We start from the raw sequence: 24,964 nt of genomic DNA, 5'->3' as shown, positions 1-24,964 counted from the left end.
ATTCCCTCCACTTATATTTTTTGGAAGAGTTTGAGGATTGGTATTAACTTTGGTATAATTCACCATTGAAGACATCTGGTCCTGGACTTTACTGGAAGGGTTTTGGTTACTGACTCAACATTCTTACTAGTAATTGGTGTGTTCAGATTTTCTATTTCTTCGTGATTCAGTCTTGGTAGTTGTCCAATTTGTTGATGTACGGTGCTTATAGTAGTCTCTTATGATCCTTTATATTTCTGGGGTATTGAGGTATAACATTTCCCCTTTCAGTTCTGATTTTAAGTCCTCATCTCTTTTTTTTTCCCTTACTGAGTCAGTTTTATCTTTTTGAAAAGTAGCTCTTGGTTTCATCTTTTCTATTGTCTTTTTAGCCTCTATTCCATTTATTTCCATGATCTTTTTCCTTCTGGCTACTAAATTTGGGCTTTGTTCTTTTTCTAGTTCCTTGAGGTGTAAAGTGAGGTCATTTGTTTGATATCTTTGTTTCTTGATGGTAGGCATTGCTAAGAACTTTCCTCTTAGAACTACCCTTGCTGCATCCCATAAATTATGGTATGTTGTATTTCCATTTTCATTGTTCTTTTCTTTTGATTTGACACATTAGTTGTTCAATAGAATGTTGTTTAATCCTCACATTTGTGAAATTTTCCAATTTTCTTCTTGTAACATGTCTAGTTTCATAACTGTAGTTAGAAAAGATGCTTTATATGATTTTAGTCTTCTTAAATTTATTGAGACTCATATTTGTGGTGTAATATATGATCTATCCTGGAGAATATTCCATGTGTGCTTGAGAAGAATGTGTATTCTCTTGCTTTGGGTGGAATATTCTGTATATGTCTGAGTCCATCTGGTCTAGTGTGTCGTTTAAGGCTGATGTTTCCTTATTTTCTGTCTGAATGAGCTTACCCATTGGTGAAAGTAGGGTACTAAAGTCTCCTACTAGTAATTGTATTGCTACTTCTCCTTTTAGCTCTTTTACCATTTGCTTTATTTATTCACCCAACATAAGGGTACCTAAATATTTATTTACAAATGTTATATCCTCTTGTTGGACTATCATTATGTAATGCCTCTTTTGTTTGGTAACACTGAATACTAATGCTATGGACAAAAAAAGGCATATGCCACTTTTAAGAGAGTAGCACTAAGAACATTTCTAAGTCATGAGCACTCATTGGAGAACAGCTGGTCAGGAAAGTGTAGTCCCAGAGGGACCTGCCTGTGCAATCTTGGCCTAATTACCACTTTTCCAGGCCTGGGTTTACCCATCTTTTAAGATTAGAGGATTTTCCTCTTAAAATTCTACTTATTTTACAAACCTAGACTACCTGTGACAGATGGCATACTTAAGGAATTATTTTTAAAAAACCTTTTTTATTATCCCTTTCAAGAAATGCAAGTGGAGCCCTATATACCACATGCTTGAAAGGTTAGTACAAAGACCAGCCCTGTTTGTGCTGCCACCACAGCTGCAGAGAGGAATGTCAGGCAATTTTGTTTCAGTCATTTTGATGGCTGCAGCAGGGAACATCTTTAGGCCAGCTTTAAAAAACTGAGTTAGGGTAAATAAAACAGGAAACTGTATGCTCTTCATTAAGACTCCATTGGTGTTGCTGAGCTCCTGCTCCCAAAAGGGCCACTAACAGATGAATTTCTTGTATTGCTGAGAACAAGCCTCTCTCGTCTTCCAAATGCTTCATTTACTAAAACATAAATAAATGGTTAAGAAGCTACCAGATCAGAAAACTAAGACCCTATAATATAAAAAGAGACTAAAATGTAGACATGAGCAATGAGGTTCTCTATCTACCCTGTGGTGGAGATTTTGTTTTGAAAAATATATATTTAGCACTTTATAAATGGGTAAGTAACCAGCTCAAAAGTCCAAGATAATGTTCTGAAGTTTTAACTATGTTTTAAATTGGTCCTCCTTTTTTTAATACTTTCTTTGCCTTGTCCTGGATTTATCAAATCCACCTTGATAACAGATGTCCAAGCCCTTATAACAGTGACTCTATCCTTCCCTTATTGTACTTCTGATTGTTTCCTACCTTCATCTTTCTCTGTATCATGATCAGAATAGAACTTTGTGGATTTAGGACCCCAGTGGAGGGAAGAATCAGTAAGTAATAGAAGGGAACAGAGTGGCCCCTTCAGGAAAGCTGGATTTTCTAGGAAGTAGTTGAAAAAAGGCAGACTTATTCACACTGGGAACTGGGAAGAGGAGGGCCATTCTTTGAGACCACACTATATATCCTTCCAGCTTTCCAATAAAATCTTTCGTTTTTAAAATTCAAATTTTGTCATAAAGATATTTAAAAATTATCTACATTTAAAGTGTGAAGACAAATTTATTTGTGAACATGAACATTTCCAAATTACAATTTGATCTTATCTGTTTCCTAAGCAGACTGTACTAGAGGATGAACACTGGATCCATCTTTGTTATCTCCTTAATGTATTCAAACCACAGATTCTACTACTTTAGCTCTTATAGAACTCATCCAGAAAAAGCAGGAAATTAAGATTCTTACCTGAAGAGATTGTGCTTATATCCCAGACCCGAAGCCCTTCTTTCTGACCTCCAAAAGCATAAATAAATGGTAAATCAGGGCAACAGGAAGAACAGAAGAGAACTCCCTGAGAAGAGAATACAAAGTCAGTGATTTCAGTCTTTCCAGAAAGCTCTAATCTTGATCCCTACTCCTGTCTACAAGAACCTATGATTGGAATGGTTACTCAAAACCAACTCACCAGAATCTCTTTCAAGGCTCTTGCAAAGGTAGTTCACAGTCAAGTTGGAAGGGCTATCTCTACAATAAAAAGCTGGACAAGTTCAGCATGATGGACATTCCGGGAGGACAGGTGTATGCTCTGAGCACTCAGGTCTCTCATCTCCATTGTCATTCTAATAGGGACCTCCTAATTAATCTAATCTGCTAAATATTCCCATAATGATGCTGATACCAGATGTCATTATTCAATCATTTAAAATTTTTAACTCTATTACAACATTTGCATCATAGAAAATACAAAAAGTATAAAAATCACTCTGAGATAACCAGCTGTTCATGTTTTGGGACAGGGTCTTCTAGATTTAAATATAAGCATTCAAAGACTTAAGTATTTAAATATACGCATGGAATGATGCTATAAAAACTGCTCTGTAACCTGCCTTTCCACAAATATTTATATTTATATATATACATACATATATACAATTTTAAACAGCTGTGTGCAGTGTTCTGTGTCTGCAATTTAAATTTTATAATTTAGTGCCTGGCATACAGTATATGCTCAATAAATATTTGATGAATGAATTATTGAATTCCAGTTACTTCTAAAACTCTTGCTACTATGTAGTAATCAGTGTAGTAAGAACTAGTTATACAAAGAAGTAGGTGATAAACTGACCTCAACCACTATGGTGCCCTATAAAGGTTCAAGATTTCCTGGGATGGTCCTGATTTTAAGGTTAAAAAATTGTGGAACTTATGGTTACCTGGGGGGAAAGGGGGAGAGGGATAGTTAGGGAATTTGGGTTGACATGTACACAGTGCTATATTTAATATGGATAACCAACAAGAACCTACTGTATAGCACAGGGAACTCTGCTCAGTGTTATGTAACAACCTAAATGGGAAAAGAATTTGAAAAAGAACAGATACATGTGTATGTATAACTGAATCACTTTACTGTATACCTGAAACTAACATTGTTAATCAACTGTACTCCAATATAAAATAAAAAGTTAAAAAAAAAAATGTGGCCATTCCACTTGTGTCCTTGAAAACCACCCCCTCATCATCCTTGTTTTTCCCAGCAACTGTTAATCATGTGAGTTGGAAAAGGAACCAGCTAGTCATTGATTTCTCCCCAAAGTGTCCTAAGTTATAAAACTTCCACAAATTTGACTAAGCCCCAAATTAACCTCCCAACAAATCCATATTCTTTAGTGCAATGATTCCTAGAGAAAGACAAACGACAGATCAGAAACAAAAAAACCAAGATGCCCAGGGATATTCTTACCATTTTCATGTCCCTAGAGTGAACTAGGCTTGGCCTATCTCCTAATATGTCCCAGATCTTCACATACTTGTCCGCTGATGCAGTCACAAGACAGCCCTTGATTTGACTACTTAGATCAAGACCTAGAGGAAGATAAGTTCAGAGACTCTCACTTTGAAATAAATTCACTTCATCATAGGTTAATAGAGACGAAAGAAACAGTATTCTTGCTCACCAGAGATTTCATCGTTGTGTGCATTAAGTGTAAAAATTGGCTTATCTGAACGTGCATCCAAATTATATACAAAGCCGTCATCTGTACTGGCCTGGAAAGAGTAAAAGATGGGCAAGGTAATATTACATGACAATAAAATTTAGCAATGGGTAAACAGTATAAATCATTGTGAAAATCAGCTATGTACCTGACTTACCTGAAGAGCTTATTACAAATTAACGTGGACATAAAGAATTTAAGTCGAGTTGGTTCTTACAAGGACTAGTTTAGCTGACATGTCTATTAGGCAGTTGGATATGAGTATGAAGCTGTGGTAGTGATACAGACTGCAGAGATATGGAAGCACAGAGGCAGAAGTTACATCCATTGAGAACAGAGGGGATACACCCTGGGAGTGTATAATTAACAGCACTGTGTTGAGGACAGAGACCTGGAGAGCACAGCCACTTACGGTAGAGGCTGAGGAGGAGCTCACAGAAGTAAGAATCAAAGAGGGAGGAGGGAATAACAGTGTTAAAGAAGCCAAGGAAAGAGGGGTTCTGAAGAAAGGAGTGACAATGCTGTCAATATTTTGGCAGAGATTTAATCAGATAAGGACTGAAAGGCAGATTACAGTTCCACTTTGAAGAAAGGAAGAGAAAATTTTGAAGGAATTAAGAGACCTAGTCAAGGACAGGAGACAGAAACTTGAGCCTATATACAGGCCAAGGGCAATAGCCAGGACAGGAAGAAGGGAGGGGAAAAAAAGGACAACTGATGCAGTCTTGAAGGTGGAGCTGCAGATGGGCATAAAAACAGAAGAGGGAGATCCATCCTTTGAGACTGGAGGGAAAGAGGTAAGCCATTTTGATTACTTTCCATTTCCCTAAATATTTGTGACTTTAGTACTGATAACCATTTGTTAGCAAATAACCTCAGGAAATATGTGTGCCTGCCTGTGAGAGCCAAAGTACAGTACAACATTCAGATATAACGGGGACTTCACTCCTGGTAACTGTAAGATGAAATCTGGCTTAAGGGAGCTCAGCTGGGAACTGCATGCAACTCCACACAGAGGAGACTAGATGTTCCCAGAAGTGCAGGAAACTTATTAAAATTGTTCACATATTTTAAGAAAGCTGTTTTTTTAAAGAATTCCTTTCCTCATTTACAAAGCACTACGTATTTGCTTTAGGAAAATTAGGCAATATATGGATGTATCACAATTTCTCTAATTAATCTTCCCTTCTGGATAAAAGCTGGGATTTTATTTTTCCATGGATTGAAATGTCAGTGGCATCTTTGGATCCTACATGGAAAACTGTTATCCTACAGATATTAAGGGTATTTACAAAATGATCGTAAACTTTCTATCTGGGAGATGGTGGTATATTAAGTGCTATATTAGTTAAATAGGCTAGCATTTGCATCACTGGAGCTCCATTTAAGTACTAATATATAAATAAAGGAATCTTTTTTTGGACTGCTTTAACCATTAAAAAACATAAAAAGAATATTAGTCATGCTTAGTATTTCAAAGTAATTTTAAAATGATCAACTAATTACAACTAATAAAATGTGACACTTTGGAATGATTGGAAATTAGCAAAATCATTTACATGTTTACTGTCTTTTTGTGGCAAATCCACTGTTCTCTTATTAAAAATATATTTTTGTTTTCAAAGAAAACCCAAACCCAAATACTTCACACTGTTAATACAGAAAAAGCTTTTCAGAGATTCTCTCTACAATGGAAGTAAAGAAAAAAAGTCATTAATAACCTGATAAACGAACAGTGATATGCACACTCTTACCAAAAAATGACAAGGTGAAAAGTGATTCCAAGTCACTCTCTCGATCTGCCCACTGAATCGCCACATTCGATGGCTTTCCTCTGGACTTCGGCAGTCATACAAAGCCACCGACCTGGATGTGTTCAGGCAAAGTTAGGGTTTTAAGGGTTCAGTTTTCCTGTATGTTTTAATTTATTTTTAATGAAATGGTAATAAAACAACACCATGAAATCAAGATCCAATTATTTAAAGCCTATTTTAAGTAGAAAAATCAACTCATCTAAAAGTAGAAGAGTTGATTTTTACTAATTGGTGGACTCTGGTCCTGTCACTTGAAGACACTGGTAGCTCTGGATGTCACAGTGGCCTTGACCTCCCCCAGACTGAATCCTTTACTTCCAAGATGAATCCTCTCTATTTCCAAAAGAATGGGACAATTTCTAATTTCCCCTTCCCCAGTAGTGCTCAGAGCCAGATAACTCACATCTCAGCCACATTTACTCTTTACAAGCAGGCTACTGTGTTGGGGGAACTGATAAATAGACTTTTGCAATTTTTGCATGAATCCCAACTAAAAAATGTAAATATAGGACTCTTCAAAAGGGTAAGGAATCAAAATAAAGACTGCAAGTTGGTTTCTGTTTCTACTAGCTACCTCTCCTACCTTCAGACCCAATCTGTAAAAAGCACACATATGACTGGAAACCCCCCTGTGGTTGACCATAGCGGTCCCAGTTCTTCACCTCTCCCTACATCCATGCCCTCTGTCAGTGATCTGACAGTTCCTCCCCTAAAGGCAGAGTTCATTTCCCACTCCATGTGATGTCTATTTTGGCCAAGAGTAAGACAGACGTGTATTAGGTCTGAGCCCAGGTCTTAAGAGGCCTTGGTGTCTCTGCTTGTACTCCTGACCTTGCTATGGCAACACGTGTGGGCCAGCCCGCTGGTCCCAGGAAGATGTGAAACATGAGGAAGGAGAGCCAGGTCTCCAGGCCCAGCCTGAACAAGCCAAGATTAGCAGAGCTACCAGTTGAATCTAGCCTCGATTAGCTCAACCCTGCAGGTGATAAGAAATAAATGTTCACTGCTTTAAGTCACTGAATTTTGGGATGGCTTATTTCACAGCAATGTCTAACTCATACACCCGCTAAAAAAATCAAAGTAGTTGCTAGTTAGGAACTACATTATAACAGAACCATATTCCCTTGCAGATTGAAAGGATCAAGTTGAAAGGACAAGTAAGTAGTCCTACAAATTTAAACACACAGAAGCCTCAGTAATAAATTCTACCTGAGCATCAAGCGACACTTTCTGAATTAGTTCAAGAGGATAAAAACGACAGCAATAATTCCTGAAATGCTTTCTTACTTATCATATGATCCAGAAATCAGAGTCTGTGCTTCAAATGGATGAAACTGGAGAGTCTGGACCTAAAAAGAAGAAACATAAATGAATAGATCAATGTTTGTTTTGGTTTGGTAAAACTGCCTTATACTTGGTGAGACTCAATCTGGCAGTGTTTCTACAGGTTTTTCCCTTTGAAATGTAGTACTATTTAAAGAAATGTAAATGTACTGCATAATCAAAAGGACAAAACATACTTCTGAATAAAGGCTGACAAGAGACACAATGCAGCACCACCCAAACTGTGCTTGGCAGTATACCTATGTCCCTCATGCTAAACTATAATCAGAAGAAAAAATGGGAGCTGTCAAACTTACTGGGCAACTCCACACGTTCCGGAAGTTTCACAATGTACATCAGCACATTAGATCCCTGGGTTCTGTAGTAACATCTGTTAGATTCTTTAACCCCATTTGGTGACTGATACCCCTTCATCCCTTTTTAGGAGCCTCTGTAAAAATGCTGCAAAGCACTAATGTTCCTAGTCACTTCACCTTTCTGCACCCATTTCTGCATCTCTCAGGTGGGTAATTATAACTATCACGAAGGGCTCTGTGAAGGATCCAGTGAGATAGCATGTCACAGCACTGTGTAATTCACAAAAAGCCATATATAAATGTTTGGGATTATTTGTAGTCAATATATGTCTCAGATTTTTTAGAATCCCTTTTATCCATTAAATCACCATACCTTGTCTGTATGTACGGCAAGGCTGGCTGCTGGTTTCCCCAAGGACATATCCCACAGAATAACAGTGTTATCAGCTGATGCACTGGCCAGCACATTTCTGAGAAAGGATACAAATCAGGTAATCTTTTAAAAATCAAGAGGATTACATGTAAGAATTCCATTTACAATACCATCAAAAAGAATAAAATACTTAGGAATAAATTTAACAAAAGAAAAGTAAGATTTTTAATATACTTAAAACAAAGATTGTTGAAGGAAATTAAAGAGTATCTAAATTAATGGAAGGTCATTTCATGCTCACGGACTGGAAGGCTTAACATTAAGACAGAAATATTGCCAACTACAGACTGATTCATAGATTCAACCACAATCCCAGCTGACCCTTTTGCAGAAAACTGAATGCTGGTTTTAAAAATTGATATGGAAATGCAAGGGACCCAGACTAGTCAAAAAAGTCTTGAAAAAAGGAGAGGAAGTTGAAAAGTTCACAGTTCCTGATTTCAAAACTGACTGAAAAACAACAGTAATCGTAACAATGTGGTACTGGCATAGGACAGACATACAGAATAGAAAAGTCCAGAATTAAACCCTCAAATTTATGTTATGTTCACTGGTTTTTGACAAGGGTGCCAAGAGTATTTATGCTTAGTTCAATGGGGAAAAAAACAGTATCTTCAACAAATGACTCAGGGTCAACTGGATATTCTACAGCAAAAAAATGAAGACAGAGCCCCACCTCACACTATACACAAAAAGGGATTCAAAATAGATCACAGATAACAGCTAAAACTCTAAAGCACTCAAAAAAAAAAAAAAACCCAAAATACCCCAGGTATAAATCTTCATGACAATGGGTTAGGCAATGGTCTTAGATATGACACCAAAAGCAAAAACAAAAGAAAGAAACTGGATATCATCAGCATGAAAAACTTTTGTGATGCAAATAAGACTACCAAGAAAGTGAAAAAACAACCCACTGGAGAAAATATTTGTAAATCATATATGTGATAAAGTGCTTGTATCTAGAATACATAAAGAACTCTCAACCAAAAAATAAACAGACAAACCCAATCAGAAGATGGGCAAAGGATCTGAACAGACATTTCTCCAAAGAAGATATACAAATGACCAATGAGCATGTGAAAAGATGCTCAACACCATTAGTCATTAAGGAAATGAAAATCAAAAAAATGGGAGACCACTTCATACAGGATCTCTATAATGAAAAAGATAAGACAAGCGCTAGCAAGATGTAGAGAAACTGGAACCCCCCCTACATTGCTGGTGGGAATGTAAATGGTAGAGACACTACCACATGACCTAGCAATTAAACTCTTAGGTGTGTATCCAAGAAAATGAAAACATATGTCCATGCAAAAACTTGTTCATGAATGTTCACAGCAGCATTATTCATAATAGGCAAAAACAAACTAAATGTCCATTAACTGGTGAATGGATACACAAAATGTGGTATATCCATACAAGAGAATATTATTCAGCAATAGAAAATGAGGTACTGATAGACACTGCAACATGGATAGACCTTGAAAACATTATGCTAAGTGACAGAAGCCAGATACATACGGCCATGTATTATATGATTCCATTTCTAGGAAATGTCCAGAATAGGCAAATCCACAGAGACAGAAATCATATGAGTAGCTACCAGGGGCTGGAGGGACAGGAGAACGAGGAGTGACTGCTAATGGGTATGGCATGGTTTTTGGACTGATGAAAATGTTATGGAATTAGACAGTGGTGACGGCTGCATAACTTTGTGAATATACTGAAAACTACTGAATTATATACTTTAAAAGAGTGGATTTTATGACGTGTACTTGCTAGGTCATATATTATGTTTGTTTGTTTGTTTTTTGCGGTACGCGGGCCTCTCACTGTTGTGGCCTCTCCGGTTGCGGAGCTCAGGCTCCGGACGTGCAGGCTCAGCGGCCATGGCTTACGGGCCCAGCCACTCCGCGGCACGTGGGATCTTCCCGGACTGGGGCACGAACCCGTGTCCCCTGCATCGGCAGGCGGACTCTCAACCACTGCGCCACCAGGAAAGCCCTTAGGTCATATATTATGAATTACATCTCAACTGTTTTTTTTTCTTCCTTAAAAAAGAGCATTAAATGCTATTAACAGAAAAAACCCAATATGTCTACCTCTTAGGGATCAAGCGCTAATAATGTAGTTCTACAGCGGAACACAGGCTTTAGGGCCCAGAAAACCTGAAATGGAGTCTTGGTGCTGCCACTTGCCTGCCAACGAGAATGAAACAACCAACCTCAAAGAGCTGCTATGCAAGAACCTGGCTGAGTAACTGGGACATAGCAGGCCCTTGATAAATGTTAGCTGCTCCTAAAAATACAGATACTCCTGAAATTGAAAGCTCATTCTTCAACATCGAACTTTAACATGGTTCAACACAAAATTAGGCCATTAGTGACAGTAATGTTTTTGTTCAGAAAACCAATATACTGTTGAAATAAAATGCTGATGGACCATTTTCAGATATTATTTCCTCAATAAATTACTTCCATTATACAAACTACTTTCAGTTTTGTAACTCACATTTTGGTGATATATGCAAGGTCTCTGAGGAGGATCATGTATATTCAGGTCATGCTAGCTTTTTTCTACCATTAAGTCCCACATACAGGTCACAATGTTTTAAGTCCTTAGCATTTTATAAATTAAATATTAATTTAAATTCCCAGTAACTAGTTTATTTATATTCTATGTCTCCCAACAGCAAAAAGTTAAAATTCCACAGTACATTTTTCATCCCAGGCATTCCAAAAATATCTGAGATTCCTCCCACATTAAAGTTCTTATTGTATGAGGCGAAAAAAACAAAAACAAAACTTCTGAACACTACAACCGCAAGAAGAGCACTCCAACAAGAGTATGAATTAGCAGAGAACATGCATTTTTTTTTTCCTGGGAGGATTTTACTAGAAACCAAGGGCCCCACCAGTAACAAGGTCAACATGTTATTCCTCACCATAATCCTAAACTCTGTGCACTGGAGTATGGGACATATTTTAAAGCATACTGCACCTTTTCAGTAAAGAAAGGGGAAAGGAGAACGAAGATCTAAAATAAGATAGAGAAAGGAGAGTGAAGGAGCAAAGAAATCTGTGGCACTGAAGTCAAAGAGATGTGAGTGCAGATGGGGATGGAAGGGAGTACAGGTGCTGATAAGGGTCTAAATGGAACTAGGGAATTGTGGCTGGGGAAAGGAATTGATGAGTCAGTTGGAATACTGACAAGAGGTTGTTCCATTAGAAAGAACTTTCAGTTGCTCAAAGTAACAGTTGCTATGTAAGAATTTATATATAAAATTGGGTTTCTAAAAGCACGGTACACTCATTATTAGATCTCTTATTTATCCCCCCATTCGTCAGGATCAGGGCCAATTCAAGCAAAACCCAAACAACTGCCTGTAGCCCGGCAGCAAGAGGTTCATCTGGGGAAGCTTTGAAAATAAAAACAAAAACACCAACAGATTCTTGGGCCCCTGCTCCAGAACAACTGACTCAATCTTGGGGGATTAGAGACTGGGAACTTGCACCTTAAAGGGTTACCCAGAAGTTTCTGATTTGCAGCTATGTTTGGGAAATACTAACCTAAACAACTTTCTCAGGTCCATTTCCCCAAATAGTTGTAACTCTGAAGAGGTCTGAACACAAACAAGATAGGATATCCTTCAGTTAAGCCAGCACTCTGGGATCTTCCTTAGAATGCTCATAATTATAAAGTGTCCAGTGTAATAGAAATGCTTTAAAAAAAAAAGTGCCCTGGGTAATCCAGTTTGTTCTTACCCCCCTTAAGTAAGCTGTACTCAACCTAATGCTTACCTCCCTTGCCTTAGCAGCCCCTCAAACCAACTACACTATTAGGAAAATGGCCCCTTTGCAGTAATTGTTGTTTAAGGATAAGTATGAAAAATATGTGGATGACATGCAAAAGAATTAAGGTGAACCCTTACCTTACACAGTATAGAAAAATTAACTCAAAATGGATCAAAGACTTAAGAGCTAAAACTATAAAACTTTTAGGGGAAAATCTTCATGACAATGGATTTGGCAATGATTTCTTGGCTATAATACTAAAAGCACAGGCAACAAAAGTAAAAATGAACTGTACTACATCAAAATGAAAAACTTCTGTGCATCAAAGGACACTTCAATAGAGTTAAAGGCAACCAATCGAATGGGGGAAAATATTGGCAAATCATAAATCTCATAAGAGATTAACATTCAGAATATATAAAGAACTCACACAACTCAAAAACAAAAAACCAAACAACCAATTGAAAAATGGACAAAAAGACTTGGATAGACATTTCTCCAAAGAATATATAAAAATGGCCAATAAGTACTTGAAAAGATGATCAACAGCACTAATCATTAAGGAAATGCAAATCAAAACTACAATGAGAGCTTCCCTGGTGGCGCAGTGGTTAAGAATCCGCCTGCCAATGCAGGGGACACGGATTCAAGCCCTAGTCCGGGAAGATCCCACATGCCGCAGAGCAACTAAGCCCGTGCGCTACAACTCCTGAGCCTGCACTCTAGAGCCCACAAGCCACAACTACTGAGCCCACGCGCCACATCTACTGAAGCCCTCACACTCTAGGGCCCATGCTCTGCAACAAGAGAAGCCACCGCAGTGAGAAGCCTGCGCACCACAACGAAGAGTAGCCCCTGCTCGCGGCAACTAGAGAAAGCCCACGCACAGCAATGAAGACCCAACACAGCCAAAACTAATAAATAAATAAAAATAAATAAATAAATTTATAAAAAACTGCAATGAGATACTGCATCACACCTGTTTGGATGGCTATTATGAAAACAACAATAACAAAAACAGAAGGTATCAAGTGATGGAGAGGATGTGGAAAAACTGGAACCCTTGTGCACTGCTGGAGGGGAGGTAAATGGTGCAATTGCTGTAGAAAACAGTATGGTGGTTCCTCAGAAAGGTAAACATAGAATTACCATTAGATCCAGCAATTCCATTTTTGGCTATATATTCAAAAGAACTGAAAGCAGGGACTCTAACAGATGCACATAAACCCACATTATTTATATCTGTGTCAATAACAGCAGCATTATTCACAAAAGCCAAGAGGTGGAAGCAACCCAGGTGTCCATCAACAGATGGATAAACAAAATATGGCATATACGCACAATGGAATATTATTCAGCCTTAAAAAGGAAGGAAATACTGCCACATGCTACAACTTTTGCTAAGTGAAGTAAGCCAGTCACAAGAGGACAAATGCTGTATGATTCCACTTATAACAGGGAGACATAAGAGGGAGGAGATATGGGAATGTATGTACATGTATAGCTGATTCACTTTGTTATAAAGCAGAAACTAACACACCACTGTAAAGCAATTATACTCCAATAAAGATGTTAAAAAAAAAAAGAGGTACCTGGAGGAGTCAACTCATAGAGACAGAAAGTAGAACGGTAGTTACTAGGGCCTGGGGGGGAGCAGGAAATGGGGAGTTACTGTTTAATGGGCATATAGTTTCAGTTCTGGAAGATGAAAAGGTTCTGGAGTTGAATGGTGGATCGTTTTGCACAACAATGTGCAAAAATGTCCAATGAACTGTATACCTAAACGTGGTTAAAATGGTAATGTTACATATATTTTACCAGTTTAAAAATATATATATATATATATATAAAGAACACGTGGATGAGATGTGAAAACTAAATGAAGTGAGAAAAACGTCTTCCCTGAAGAAACAATTCTACTGCACCACTGGCACTGCAGTACATACTGCTTTTTCCCAGTGGTGTTGGAGGAGGGCACTTGGTCCCCAAATATGTAATGAGCATCTACTAAGTGAAGAGCTGGCAGGTGATGCTGGGGGGTGCAAGGATACAGACAGCAGAGCTCCTGCCTTCCAGCAGCTTGTACTGCAGGAAAAGAAAATAAAACATGGACACAAAGATGTGAAACTCATAATGTAGAGAGATAAGTGTAGACAGGAGGTAAAACCACGCTAGTTACCGTCTTTACCAGTCCTGCAAATGGTATTTTTTACCTGATCAGCTTATTCCAAGAAAGGTCAAGGACAGCATCGGTATGCCCATCTGCTGAGGAATTCTGTAATAATTGTTTAATTACTTTTGGTATTAAAGTACACCCCCAAATAATATTGGTATATTAATTTGAAAGATTCTTTAAACCTTATTTTGATTTTAAGTAAACTTGCCCAAATATCTAGGGAAAGAAACACCTTTTCCTCCTCTTACTTGAGAGACATGATAAATGTTCTTTACAGGGAAGAAACTATAGTAGTTCTTAACCTAGGTGCTACAATTCTACAAGTCAATCCTCACCCCACCCATCTCTCCCCCACCAAAAACCTGACAGTTTTCAAAGCTACAGGAATACATGGATATTTAGAATTCAACGTACTCAAGGCTAAATAGAAATATTTTAAAAGTTTAAAAATAGCATTTTAGTGTGAACAGCTACTCTCTATGAAGGAAGATCATAACCTTAAGAGTAATTTGTTTTGTGTAAGGATGGATAACGTGCCAGTGGAGGTTTTATATAATCAGAAGTCAATTTTTCTTTGGATGGGCTTTTCAAAACTAGAAACTAGAGTAACTTCGTAATTACCTGTCCTATTTCACCAGAAGTGTCTAACTGAAAAAGTGCATGTTCCCATCCCCCGTCCCCAGCCCCACAAACCTCTCTCTGTTTGTCATCAGAGTTTAAATATCTATTAGCTTGTTTACCTTCTTTCCTTTCTTTTTCTTCTTTTTTGATAGCTTACTTCCAAGTGTAAAGACTGGCTCCAAAGAGTCCACTATATCAAGGTCCCACACTTCAATAACGGGGGTCATGTTTCCCACAGCAATGTAATTTCCTACAGGAGGAGATGATATACTTATGATTTAAAATACAACTCCTAATGAAATACATTACACTTCAGATTAACTGAGTCATGGCTTAGAGCAGTTTCTCTCAAACTTTCGTATGTGTGTACACCACCTGAATGTTGTTAAAATGCAGATTCAGTTTCAGGTCTTGGGTGGGGCCCCAAAACTGCATTTCTAACTGGCTCCTAGGTGATGGCAATGCTGTGCTGCCGTCCTCAGACCACAATTTGAATAACAATTTCAGTATCATGAATGTGAACAAGCTTTGCAAACAAGATGTAAGGTATGAGTATTAACAGTTTTTATCCTTGTTAAGAAGTATGCAGGGGCAACTAGTACTGTGCAGCTATGGCCAAAGGGACTAACACGAGAGCCCAATTCTTTCTTCATTTTGGTTTACCTTGATGTTTTCTGAAAAGGGTCATGCACTAAACTCTAGCTGGTAACATCAGACACACCATGCCAGTTTATAGGTTTGGGATTTTAGGAGACCTTCACACAGTTCTGCAGACCCAAAGCTTCCAGGCCCTGTCCTTCTGCCTAGTGGAGCAGCAACCTCCTTAGCCTGTCCAAAGTCTGGAGACACACAGACCCTAAACAATTAAGTGATTGTGCTTGGAGAACTATATAACTTCATAAAATAACATTAACTTCATAAAACATCAATAATTATGAAAACATTCATACAAAATAGGTAACTTGTGTGGCTAGGAAAAACACATAGGAGTAGAACCATTGAGCAATCTCAACTTTTCTAATTACCAGTTGAATCATCTGGGCTAGGATCAAAATTCAGCCATTCCACACTCAAAGGGTATGCAGACAACAGGATATCATGGTGGACATAAAAAGAATCTTCTTCTTGATTATAAACTGAGAAGATTGGGAAAAGAGAATTTATTACATCAGAATAAGAAATCATATCCCACTCAAAAGAAAAGATTCTCCCTTTTAAACCTATGGGAGACACTTGCTTAAAGTGAGACATATTTTATGACATTAAAGACATTCCAAAGTATTTATTGCTAGGCAAAAATTTTTCATGTCAAATATATTCCCAGCACCTGGTGTGTCCCAAAGGGGAACAGGAACACTGAGAGAGAATTGACATCTGCCTGAATACTCCATCTGCATGCTCCCCGGCTAAAATGGTCCTACCTTCTGGTTCACCAATTACAGAAAACAAACGAGGTCTCCATAAGAAGTACTTCATTATTATTTTATCTTTTAAAGGTCTATCTGGTCATAAGTAAAGAAGAACAAATCAGCACTGGAGAGAAATAACTCATATTTAGAAGTCTAAATGCCTGTCAAAAATTGCTTCTTTAATATTTATTGTTAAAATCAGTAAGAAGCCTTTTAAAAATTATATAATGAAACACTGATAAAAATAGAGCCCAAGTAGTCAGAAATTTCCCCCAATATGTTTTTTACTAGAAAGAAGCAATGTTAAGATAAGCTAAGGATTTTTAAAAAATTCTTCAGACCACTGCATCTGGGACAGATCTTGGGATCAGCAGATTCCATGTAATGCTCTATCACATCACGTTATGATAAGAATGTGTTCAAAATGATTAGGTTGTGGCCCTGCAAGAACCTCAACTATGGTCAATGTACTCAGCTTACATTTTAAATAAAAATGATGATGATGCCTTAAAATAATCTTCTTTTAACCAGTCAGATTATTATTCAGATTTGATTTAGAGTGCAATTTTGAAATTATTCTTGAACAGAGATACACTAGGTAATCTGGAGATTCACACCAAATCCAAGTAAAATATATCATTAATGACCTAACCTAGAACAACGCAGGAATACAACTGCTTTACTTCAACTTCTCAGCTCCTGTCTAAGGCTCACGAGATTCAAAGGAATGACTACAGTAAATTCTCAAATAAGAATGCATAAAAATCAACGATGACAAACCGTAATAGTTGCAATTTTTTGAAATCAGAATTGGTGTTTTAAAAATTCCATCATCATGGTTTACACTTGAAATATGTAAATAGTTCAAAGATAATTAGGAGAATAACTTCACATTGACGTATTTGCTATTTAAAGCCTTTTTGACTTTATAAATAGATCACAATGGGCCATGGAATAAAAATGGCCTGATTGATAGGCTTCCTGAGGGCAGTCTTGAAGAAATTCAAGCTAAAAAATGGAGTAAAACATTAAACCCAAGGGTTTTAATTTTCAAACTGTGTTTCCTATAAGAAAAGGCATTAGCCTATTAATCTCTTTAAAGCTTCAAAATTTTAAGACAGATGAACAGAAGAGTGTTGGGGAAGGAAAGTATCTGGGCACGAATGGACCTGTCTGAGGACGTGTGCACACAGGAAGGGGCAAAAAAAAGAAAAAGGGAAAATATGGAGGCAGAATATTCCAGATATCTTAAAGGTCTATTTTAAGAAAATAGTCATTAATGTTTGTTGAATTAATAAATATCAACATTAAGAAATATCTGATTTAAGAATTCCAATAAAAAAGAAAAATTCAAATCATTGCCTACTTCAGATTCAAAGTACAGCTGACCCTTGAACAATGCAGAAGTTAGGGATGCTGACCCTCTGCACAGGAGAAAATCCCTGTATAACTTATAGTCCACCCTCTGTATCCCAACCAAACTCGCATCGTGTAGTACTGTAGTATTTACTATTAACAAAAGTCTGCATATAAGTGGATCTATGCAGTTCAACCCCGTGTTGTTCAAGGTTCAACTGTATTCACCTCTGGCTTTAGTGCAAACATTCTCTGCACCGAGGAAGGTGACCAAAATGTTTTGGTCTCTGAAGAAAAATGTGGGCCTCTATGCTGAAGTTTTATGAAAAGAATAAAATGTTTTGCAAAAGGGGATCTATTTGAAATGACTCTGAAAAAAAGCAGGATAAATTATATTGAGTGTAATCTTTGCCACATAAAGAAAAAACAGCCAGAAAGCAAACTGGAGTAAAGAGCCAGGGTAAAAAGTTACCCTATGCTAATGAGATTATAATTTTTTCTTGCATTTTAAAATAGTTTTACTTCCAAGTTTTCTCCATTGAGGGGAAAAAGTTAAAAACTGGCAAAAATGTTTAAACAAAAGATTTTAAAAACCCAGTTAGAACCTTCCAGGTGACCTATTTCCATAAGTAAAGTCAAGTACCAAACTAACACATTGGACTGCACATGCCCAGGCACAATAACCAGGAAGTCTGATTTAACTAGGTAACCAACTTAAATGAAATACAGAAGGATCTGGTGCTTAGAAATCCATAATAGTTACTATGATGGTTATTTTAGTATCACTTAAGTAGAAAACTTTTTAGTAAGCGATGTATCCCACTTACCATGTACTTCTAAATTGCACTGGTCCTGTTCGGCTCTGCCACAAACTATGAGATTGTCATTGGGCTTAATCAAGAAATCTTCACGTTCGTACTGCTCCTAAGTGGAGAAAGAAAAAGTCATTGACTAGAATCAGATATTTGGGAAGGTTTTTCAAACACTTAAGGAGCATAATTAGAAAAGCCATATAGATATTTACCGTATCTTTCAGAGTAACATAAGGATCTTGATCATTACTCCCATAGACTGTAAGACCCAAAAGAGATTCACCAAGAGTTTCAGTATCTGTAAGAATTCATAAAACAAAATGAATAAAACAGTCATTTTGACAAAAGCATTTTTCCTAAGGCATCCCATCTTTAGACTTAGATCCAACCATCTATTTCATAACTAACACTGGATCATCCACAATTGGGAAAGGAAATAGTGGATAATAATAAATAGGAGTTTAAAAGCCATTTATATTTGGCCCTGGAATGCACATCTGATAGTCTTGGAATACACAATCTTCCATTAAAAGAATCAAATCAAACCAAGAAACTCCCTTTTAGAAAATGTTAGAACTCTGCTCAGATCCTCTAGTTTGCTCCTTGTACTCATTATTCAAAAGTGCTACAGAGAGGTGGCCTCGCAGACCTGGAAATAAATAAGTCCCTAAAACACTGGTATCAACACAATGAAGTAAGGGTTGCTTGGTCAAATAAAATAGAAAAATAATGAGTCTCATAAAGGTAAATAGGTTTCTTTATTGCAAGATGTCTCATAACCACTGATATGCTAACTTGCCTAATGAATCTGAAAGAGAGGATCCTACATGCCATTTTCACCAAACTTATGGCATTCTTTTATGGCATGTCTGCAAAGATGACATAGAGTAGACCCCGAATAACATGAAACTCAGAAGAAGGAAGATACTCTTAATTTTCAGGAGAAGCTACTTTAAGGAGGCAGGGCTAATACGTCTTAAACATCTGACAGGCAACAGAGAGGGGAATTTCTACCGGATGAGAAAGACAGAGTCAATACTCTGCAGGGTATAGAGAGCATCAGGGAGCAGTGTCTGAATGGCTTTTCTCCAGGCTGGTTAGCTCTTCTTTCTCTGTATTCCCATGGCCTCTGTCCTAGTAGGATGGAAGCCAACCCAGAGGGGCCCATAACCCAGAGTCCAATGGAAAAAACTATCCCCTGCATCTGGTGAAGTACACTGAAAAGCATGAAGGCTTTAGAGCCAGAGAATGTTCAAACCTCAGCTCCATTAATCACCAGCTGCATGATACTGGCAAAGTTATTTCATCTCTGGAAGCCTGTTTTCTCTTCTGTAAAATGGAGGTAATAATTCCTCTCTCATTGCAGGTAAAGAAAAATGAATTACAGATTATCAAAACCACTACTTGCAATAAAACATACCATACTAATATTTTTTTGTTTTTTAAATCTTTTTTTTTTTTTTTTTTTTTTTGCGGTACGCGGGCCTCTCACTGCTGTGGCCTCTCCCGTCACGGAGCACAGGCTCCAGACGCACAGGCTCAGCGGCCATGGCTCACGGGCCCAGCCGCTCCGCAGCACGTGGGATCCTCCCGGACCGGGGCATGAACCCACGTCCCCTGCATCGGCAGGTGGACTCTCAACCACTGTGCCACCAGGGAAGCCCCGTTTTTTAGATCTTAGAGGGCTGAACTGATTTTTTAAAATCAGTTTAGGAAACATGCTGTCTTCCTTGAGCCCGATTATTTGACTGACATAAAGGACAACAGATTCTCAGAGTAAAGCTTTGGTGGAACACTAGAAGCATGATCTAACGCACTGAGTTTGTGATTAAAAACCAGCAGAAGTGGGTGAATTCTAACCTGGGTCACCTTCCTCATCATATTTATCTAAGGCGTACTCGGCCAGCTCATCATCATCCAGCGTCCTGTCATCCTCTGGGTCGCCATCCTCCAGGGGCTCCTGAGGTCGGGCCTGGGTACGGGCACTCTGCATGCCATCTTCTGAAGGATCGCCTGTCTCCTCTTCATCACTGCCACCTTCTTCTCTAGGCCAATGAAAAAATAAAAAGTAAAAAGATCACCCAAAAGGCACCGTTCAATAACAAGACCGCCTTGTCGTCATCGTTTAAGATTTACATTTCATCTGGACTTTACTACAGGCGTCAACATCCCAAAACTTACTGTAATTTTTCCTTTGCTTCAGCAATGAGACGTTTCACTTCTTCTTTACTAAGCTCTACCTATAAAAGACCAAACATTTCATTATGATATATTTAAGGAAATCATTTTAAGCCTTTGAATTTAAAAGAAGTTTACAAACTAACATAAAACATAGCTTCAAAAGACATCAAAAGTCAAATGGAGTTTTCACAGGTCCTTACAAATTAAGATCCTTCTCACCTAAAACTGTTAAAAAAAAATCATGTTCGGTCTACCTCTCCAGTCTTTTTCAAAAAAGACAGACTTGTATAAACTGGCTTCTATGAAACCCCATCTCATTTTCTTCCACTTACCCCAACTCCTTGGCCGCTTCTCCCCATTTTTCCTGTGGATATTCCTAAACAAACCACCCTTGCCTTGGTCCTCTGCTCTTTCCCCTGGTATCCCTGCCAAGTATTCACTCATTACGCTGTCACTTCCTTGCAAAGCTCATTCATTCTCAAGACTAAAACCACCATCTCTGAACAGATTACTCCAAACTTTCCCTTCTCTAGCCCTGTATACTGTAGGTCCATTTTTCCAACTATAAGACTCTCCACTTGGACATCCTGTTCAAAACTGAAGTCATTCTCTTCACTTAAAAACTGGCATTCCCTCACCTAATCAATGCTTCAGTACCTTTTAAAAACGCCCGTATCACTGCTAAACTGTAAGCTCCTTGTCACTGTGTTTTCTGCCCATGGTAGATGATAGATGATGAATCAAACAATCATGCAGTTTGTGCTAAAAGGCCTTTAATAATGTGGAAATCCTCTTGGGTGATGACATTCTACTGTTAGCTCCAGAAACTAAAGGTTCTTAAGTTTAATCAAAAGATACTTATTTTTCTAATTTCTCTTATTGATTTGAGTTTTCCTTTCTGGGACTTTGTAGAATAAATTCAATCTCTTCTTCCTATAAACTCTTCAAGCAATGGTTCCAAATTTGTCTGCACATTAGAATCACATGGGGGAATCTTTTAACAATTTCAGGCTCTACTCCAGGCTAATTAAATCACAACACTTGGGAGCTGGTATTTTTTAAGCTCCACAAGTGGTCCAATGTGTAGACATGTTTGGAAATCACTGTCTTCAAGTATTTGAAAGGCTGTATGTTCCTTTTAAACAACAACTCTTACCTCCTTCAATAACTTTTAATATGAGATGGTTTCCTGTCCCTATTCTACATATACCGCACTGAATGCCTACTGTGAGCCAAACACTGGAGAAACTGGTGAACAAAACAGTCTGTGCCCTGGTGAAATTGGCTCAGTAACATTGAAACAAACACTCCCCCGTCCCTATTTGTTTCATAGCATTTATTCCCACGGACAGAGTATCATATATGCACGTATCAACTCCACAAAGGCAGGGACTTTTCCTGTTTTGTTCATGCCTATCCCAGGACACCGAACAATGCCTAGTACAGAGAAAGCGCTTCGTAAGTATCTGTTGAATAACTTAACTAATCTTCTCCTCTGCTACAGACTCAGCCTCTCACTCCTGTAGGCTTTCCCTTCATGACGTGTCGCGTTTACCTCGCATCCCCACTGCCACATCAACATCTCACTTGGACTACTGCGAGAAATTCCTAATTCAACTCCCAGCCTCACGACACCGTGGTCTCCATACCAGCTTTTCTACACCACAACTTTCATCCAGTTTATTCCTCTAAACGCCGAGCGGAGGAGTGGAAAGTGGAGTTTCACATATGTGCCCCCTCTTCCCCTTATGCCTGGAAACGCACTGGGGTGGTGGGGACGCCGTGGTGTCGTCAGCAAGGCTCTGGGGGAGCGCCCCTTCCGAGCAACACCCCGCCCCCTTCCAGCCCGTGAGGTCCACGTGTTTGCGAACTGGGGGTGGGGCTGGGCTTGGGGGAAAGGACCGTGAGGAGGCGGGGCCCCCGATCCCAGGCCCAGGAGCCCTAGACCCTCGGAGCCGCAGCCCTAATCACGACAAACAGGCCACAGCGGGCCTCACCCCGTCAGTCCCACCAGCCGCGCCAGGGCCGCGCGTTCCGGGTCCAGGTCCCCAGGTGGGGCTGACTCAGGGTGCTGCAAAGAGGCCGCTACCCCTACCTCGGAGCGACCAGGCCTCACCTTGTCTGGCGTCTCTTTGGCCACGCCGCAGCGGACCCAGGCCACGCACGTCACCTGGCGGCTGCGGTTCATCGTCCTCGGCGCAGCGACGCCTCAAGCTGAAGACTTGGCCCCAACGGGTCTCGAAGCCACGCCGCGCTGGGGTCCACACGCTCCCCAACGGGCTCCAGGAGGCGCCTCGGCAGGGCAGAGGCGCGGGGCGCTGCTTCCTGTGGCGTCGGCGCCCGTTTCTGACGTCAATCGAAGGCGCCTAAACGGGAAAGGGGTGGAGAAAGGGCTGGAAGCTGAAGCAGCTGGGCGAGGAATCTGCTGTGTGGGATCATGTGAATGGGCTCTACGGGACACCTGTGACGGTGTGTGCAGGCTTCGTGGAAGCAATGACTACATAAGTGAAAATGGAACTGTAGGGATCAGAGGCAAATTTCCACCGACCTTTATTTTGCCTCCATAGCCTAAAAGCTGACAAATGGTAGAGGTTTTAGGTTTATTTTTAAAGCTTTCTCCAAAATGAATTTATCTTTTTTTCTTTTCCTGCCGAGACGCGCGGTTTGCGGGATCTTAGTTCCCCAACCGGGGATCGAACCCGCTCTGGCAGTGAAAGCGCTGAGTCCTAACCCTAGGACCACCAGGGAATTCTCCCGAAATGAATTTATCATTTCAAGGAGATACTTCTGCCCTTTATATTTCATTACATTCTTGGATGTTACTTATATACTAAGTATACAGTAGTGGTTGTAGCTAGCAGTAGTAGCAAACACAAAGTGCTTGATAGCGTTTTAAGTGCCTTATATTAACTTGGTTACTTCTTAACCCTGTGTGGGAGGTCTTGCTCCCATTCTACATATGGGGAAACATTATCTTTCCCAAGGTCACACAGCTAGTAAGTAGCTAGGATATGAACCCAGGCAGTGTGACTCTACATGCTGGCTATAATCTGTCAGGCTTCTCAGCTAAGGTCAGAGTCATCTACTAGAAAATGTCGGTGGCTGGAGACTTTAGGATGGAAAGTCTTAGCATTGCATAAAGGTCTAGGTTTTGATCTTTTTCTTGGCTGTGTGACCCTGTCCAGGTCATTTGCCCTCTCTGAGCTTCCATCTCTCTCTCCTACCTCTGAGACAGGCAAGCAAAAACAGGAGGGTGGCTGCTATGGAGAGAGAGTGGTGGCAAAGGTGAACCCGCAGCATGTGGTTTGCCCCAGATGCATTGTCAAAGTGGGCTGCCCACCTGTGGGGTCAACTTGCGGGCACTTTCGCAACACATTTTTCTTACATACAATATTTTGCTTGGTTCTTGTAACAATGGTGGTGAAACATGATCGCGCATTACCTCCATTTTAAAGGTGAGGAAGTTCAGTGATGAAAAGCCTTACTACTGTGAGATCACACACAGTTAGGGACCGACAGAACTAAACTAGACACCGGCAACTCTGTACACTCAGACGGATGCCCTTGGCACTTGCGCGGCCTGAGAAGGGATCCTCTCGGGTGTGAACTGCTAATCCTTAGGGTTGGTGGACTGTGTTCAGCTCTTCCAGGGCTCTGTTCATCTAAACTGATTCCTCTGTAGCTTCTTTGCTTTCAGCCCATTTTGAAAGGTGGTATGACAGGTTCTATTTTTCAGAAGTGGCTGCAACAATATCTTTCCTTCAGACGTGTTCTTCCACAATGTGATCTTGATGCTCTCCCATCAAAACATGGAGTGTAATTCTATCCACACCCCCAACCTCGAGTTTGGATAGGCTTATGACTGTTTTGACCAATATAGAATATGACAGACATTCCAAGGTTAGGTCATAAATGGGATGCAGGTTTTGCCTTTTTTTTCCCCTGACACACTCATGTTTGTGCTGTGAGCTGCCATATAAAAAGTTTGACTACCCTGAGGCCACTATATTGTGAGGAAGCCAAACCACGTGGAGAGGCCACATGTGGGTGCCCCAGTAGACAGTCCTAGTTTTTGAGTCAACCCAGACACGTTACTGAAAGAGCCTTCAGATGATTCCAGCACCCAGACACTAAATCCCTCACCCCCAGCCTTTGAGATTTTCCACCTGAGGCCCAGACACCGTGGAGCAGAGATGAATCCTCCCTACTGTGCCCTGTCCCCAATTTTGACACCCCCAAATCTGTGAGCATAGTTAAATGGTTGTGTCAAACCATGAAGTTTTTTTTATCCTTCCGTAATTCTTTATTGTGGTAAAATATACATAGTATAATCTAATAATTAGATTTACCATTTTAATCATTTTTAAGTGTATAAGTCAGTGGCATTAAATACCAAACCACTAAGTTTTGAGGTCATTTTGTTTTATTTTGAGGTCATTT

General features: G+C 39.4%; 2 protein-coding genes across 4 annotated transcripts in view; one reads left to right on the top strand and one right to left on the bottom strand.

Annotated features, from left to right (window-relative positions):
* PRDM4 (PR/SET domain 4) overlaps positions 1-2,544 on the top strand; it is a 43,991-nt gene extending 41,447 nt beyond the window's left edge. Inside the window, exon 14 of one of the 2 annotated variants that reach the window (XM_067697860.1) lies at positions 2,414-2,544. The gene's annotated coding sequence lies outside the window, so the exon portion shown is untranslated. Of the gene's footprint in view, positions 1-2,410 lie in introns of both variants that reach the window. The other variant, XM_067697861.1, reaches the window with a different exon arrangement.
* On the bottom strand, positions 1,358-22,873 carry PWP1 (PWP1 homolog, endonuclein). 2 transcript variants are annotated; one of them, XM_067697863.1, is made up of 15 exons: positions 22,641-22,873; positions 20,525-20,583; positions 20,204-20,394; positions 18,556-18,641; positions 18,359-18,455; positions 15,792-15,902; positions 14,886-15,016; positions 14,183-14,244; positions 8,113-8,209; positions 7,387-7,448; positions 6,040-6,151; positions 4,247-4,337; positions 4,033-4,154; positions 2,538-2,643; positions 1,358-1,706 (listed from the first exon to the last, which is right to left on the bottom strand). In XM_067697863.1, the coding sequence occupies exons 1-15, from the start codon at positions 22,710-22,712 to the stop codon at positions 1,597-1,599; spliced, it is 1,509 nt and encodes a 502-aa protein (XP_067553964.1). In that variant the 5' UTR covers positions 22,713-22,873; the 3' UTR covers positions 1,358-1,596. The 2 variants fall into 2 exon arrangements, with proteins under 2 accessions (XP_067553964.1, XP_067553965.1); XM_067697864.1 differs by having other exon boundaries at positions 20,204-20,388.
* Positions 22,874-24,964: the final 2,091 nt, after the last annotated feature.

This window comes from Pseudorca crassidens, chromosome 11 (assembly GCF_039906515.1).
Source record: "Pseudorca crassidens isolate mPseCra1 chromosome 11, mPseCra1.hap1, whole genome shotgun sequence".
NCBI classification, from domain to species: domain Eukaryota; kingdom Metazoa; phylum Chordata; class Mammalia; order Artiodactyla; family Delphinidae; genus Pseudorca; species Pseudorca crassidens.
Note: the sequence above shows the minus strand (reverse complement) of the source record. Positions and strands in the feature narration are given on the sequence as shown.

Excerpts from the sequence above, each read along its gene's own strand:
- PWP1 (XM_067697863.1), bottom strand. The coding sequence starts at position 22,712 with ATGAACCGCAGCCGCCAGGTGACGTGCGTGGCCTGGGTCCGCTGCGGC. Across the intron at positions 6,152-7,386 it reads ATTTCTGGATCATATGATAA|GTCGGTGGCTTTGTATGACT; the intron begins GTAAGAAAGCAT and ends GAACACATCCAG. Across the intron at positions 4,338-6,039 it reads TTTCACCTTGTCATTTTTTG|GCCAGTACAGATGACGGCTT; the intron begins GTAAGAGTGTGC and ends TACTCTTTCCAG.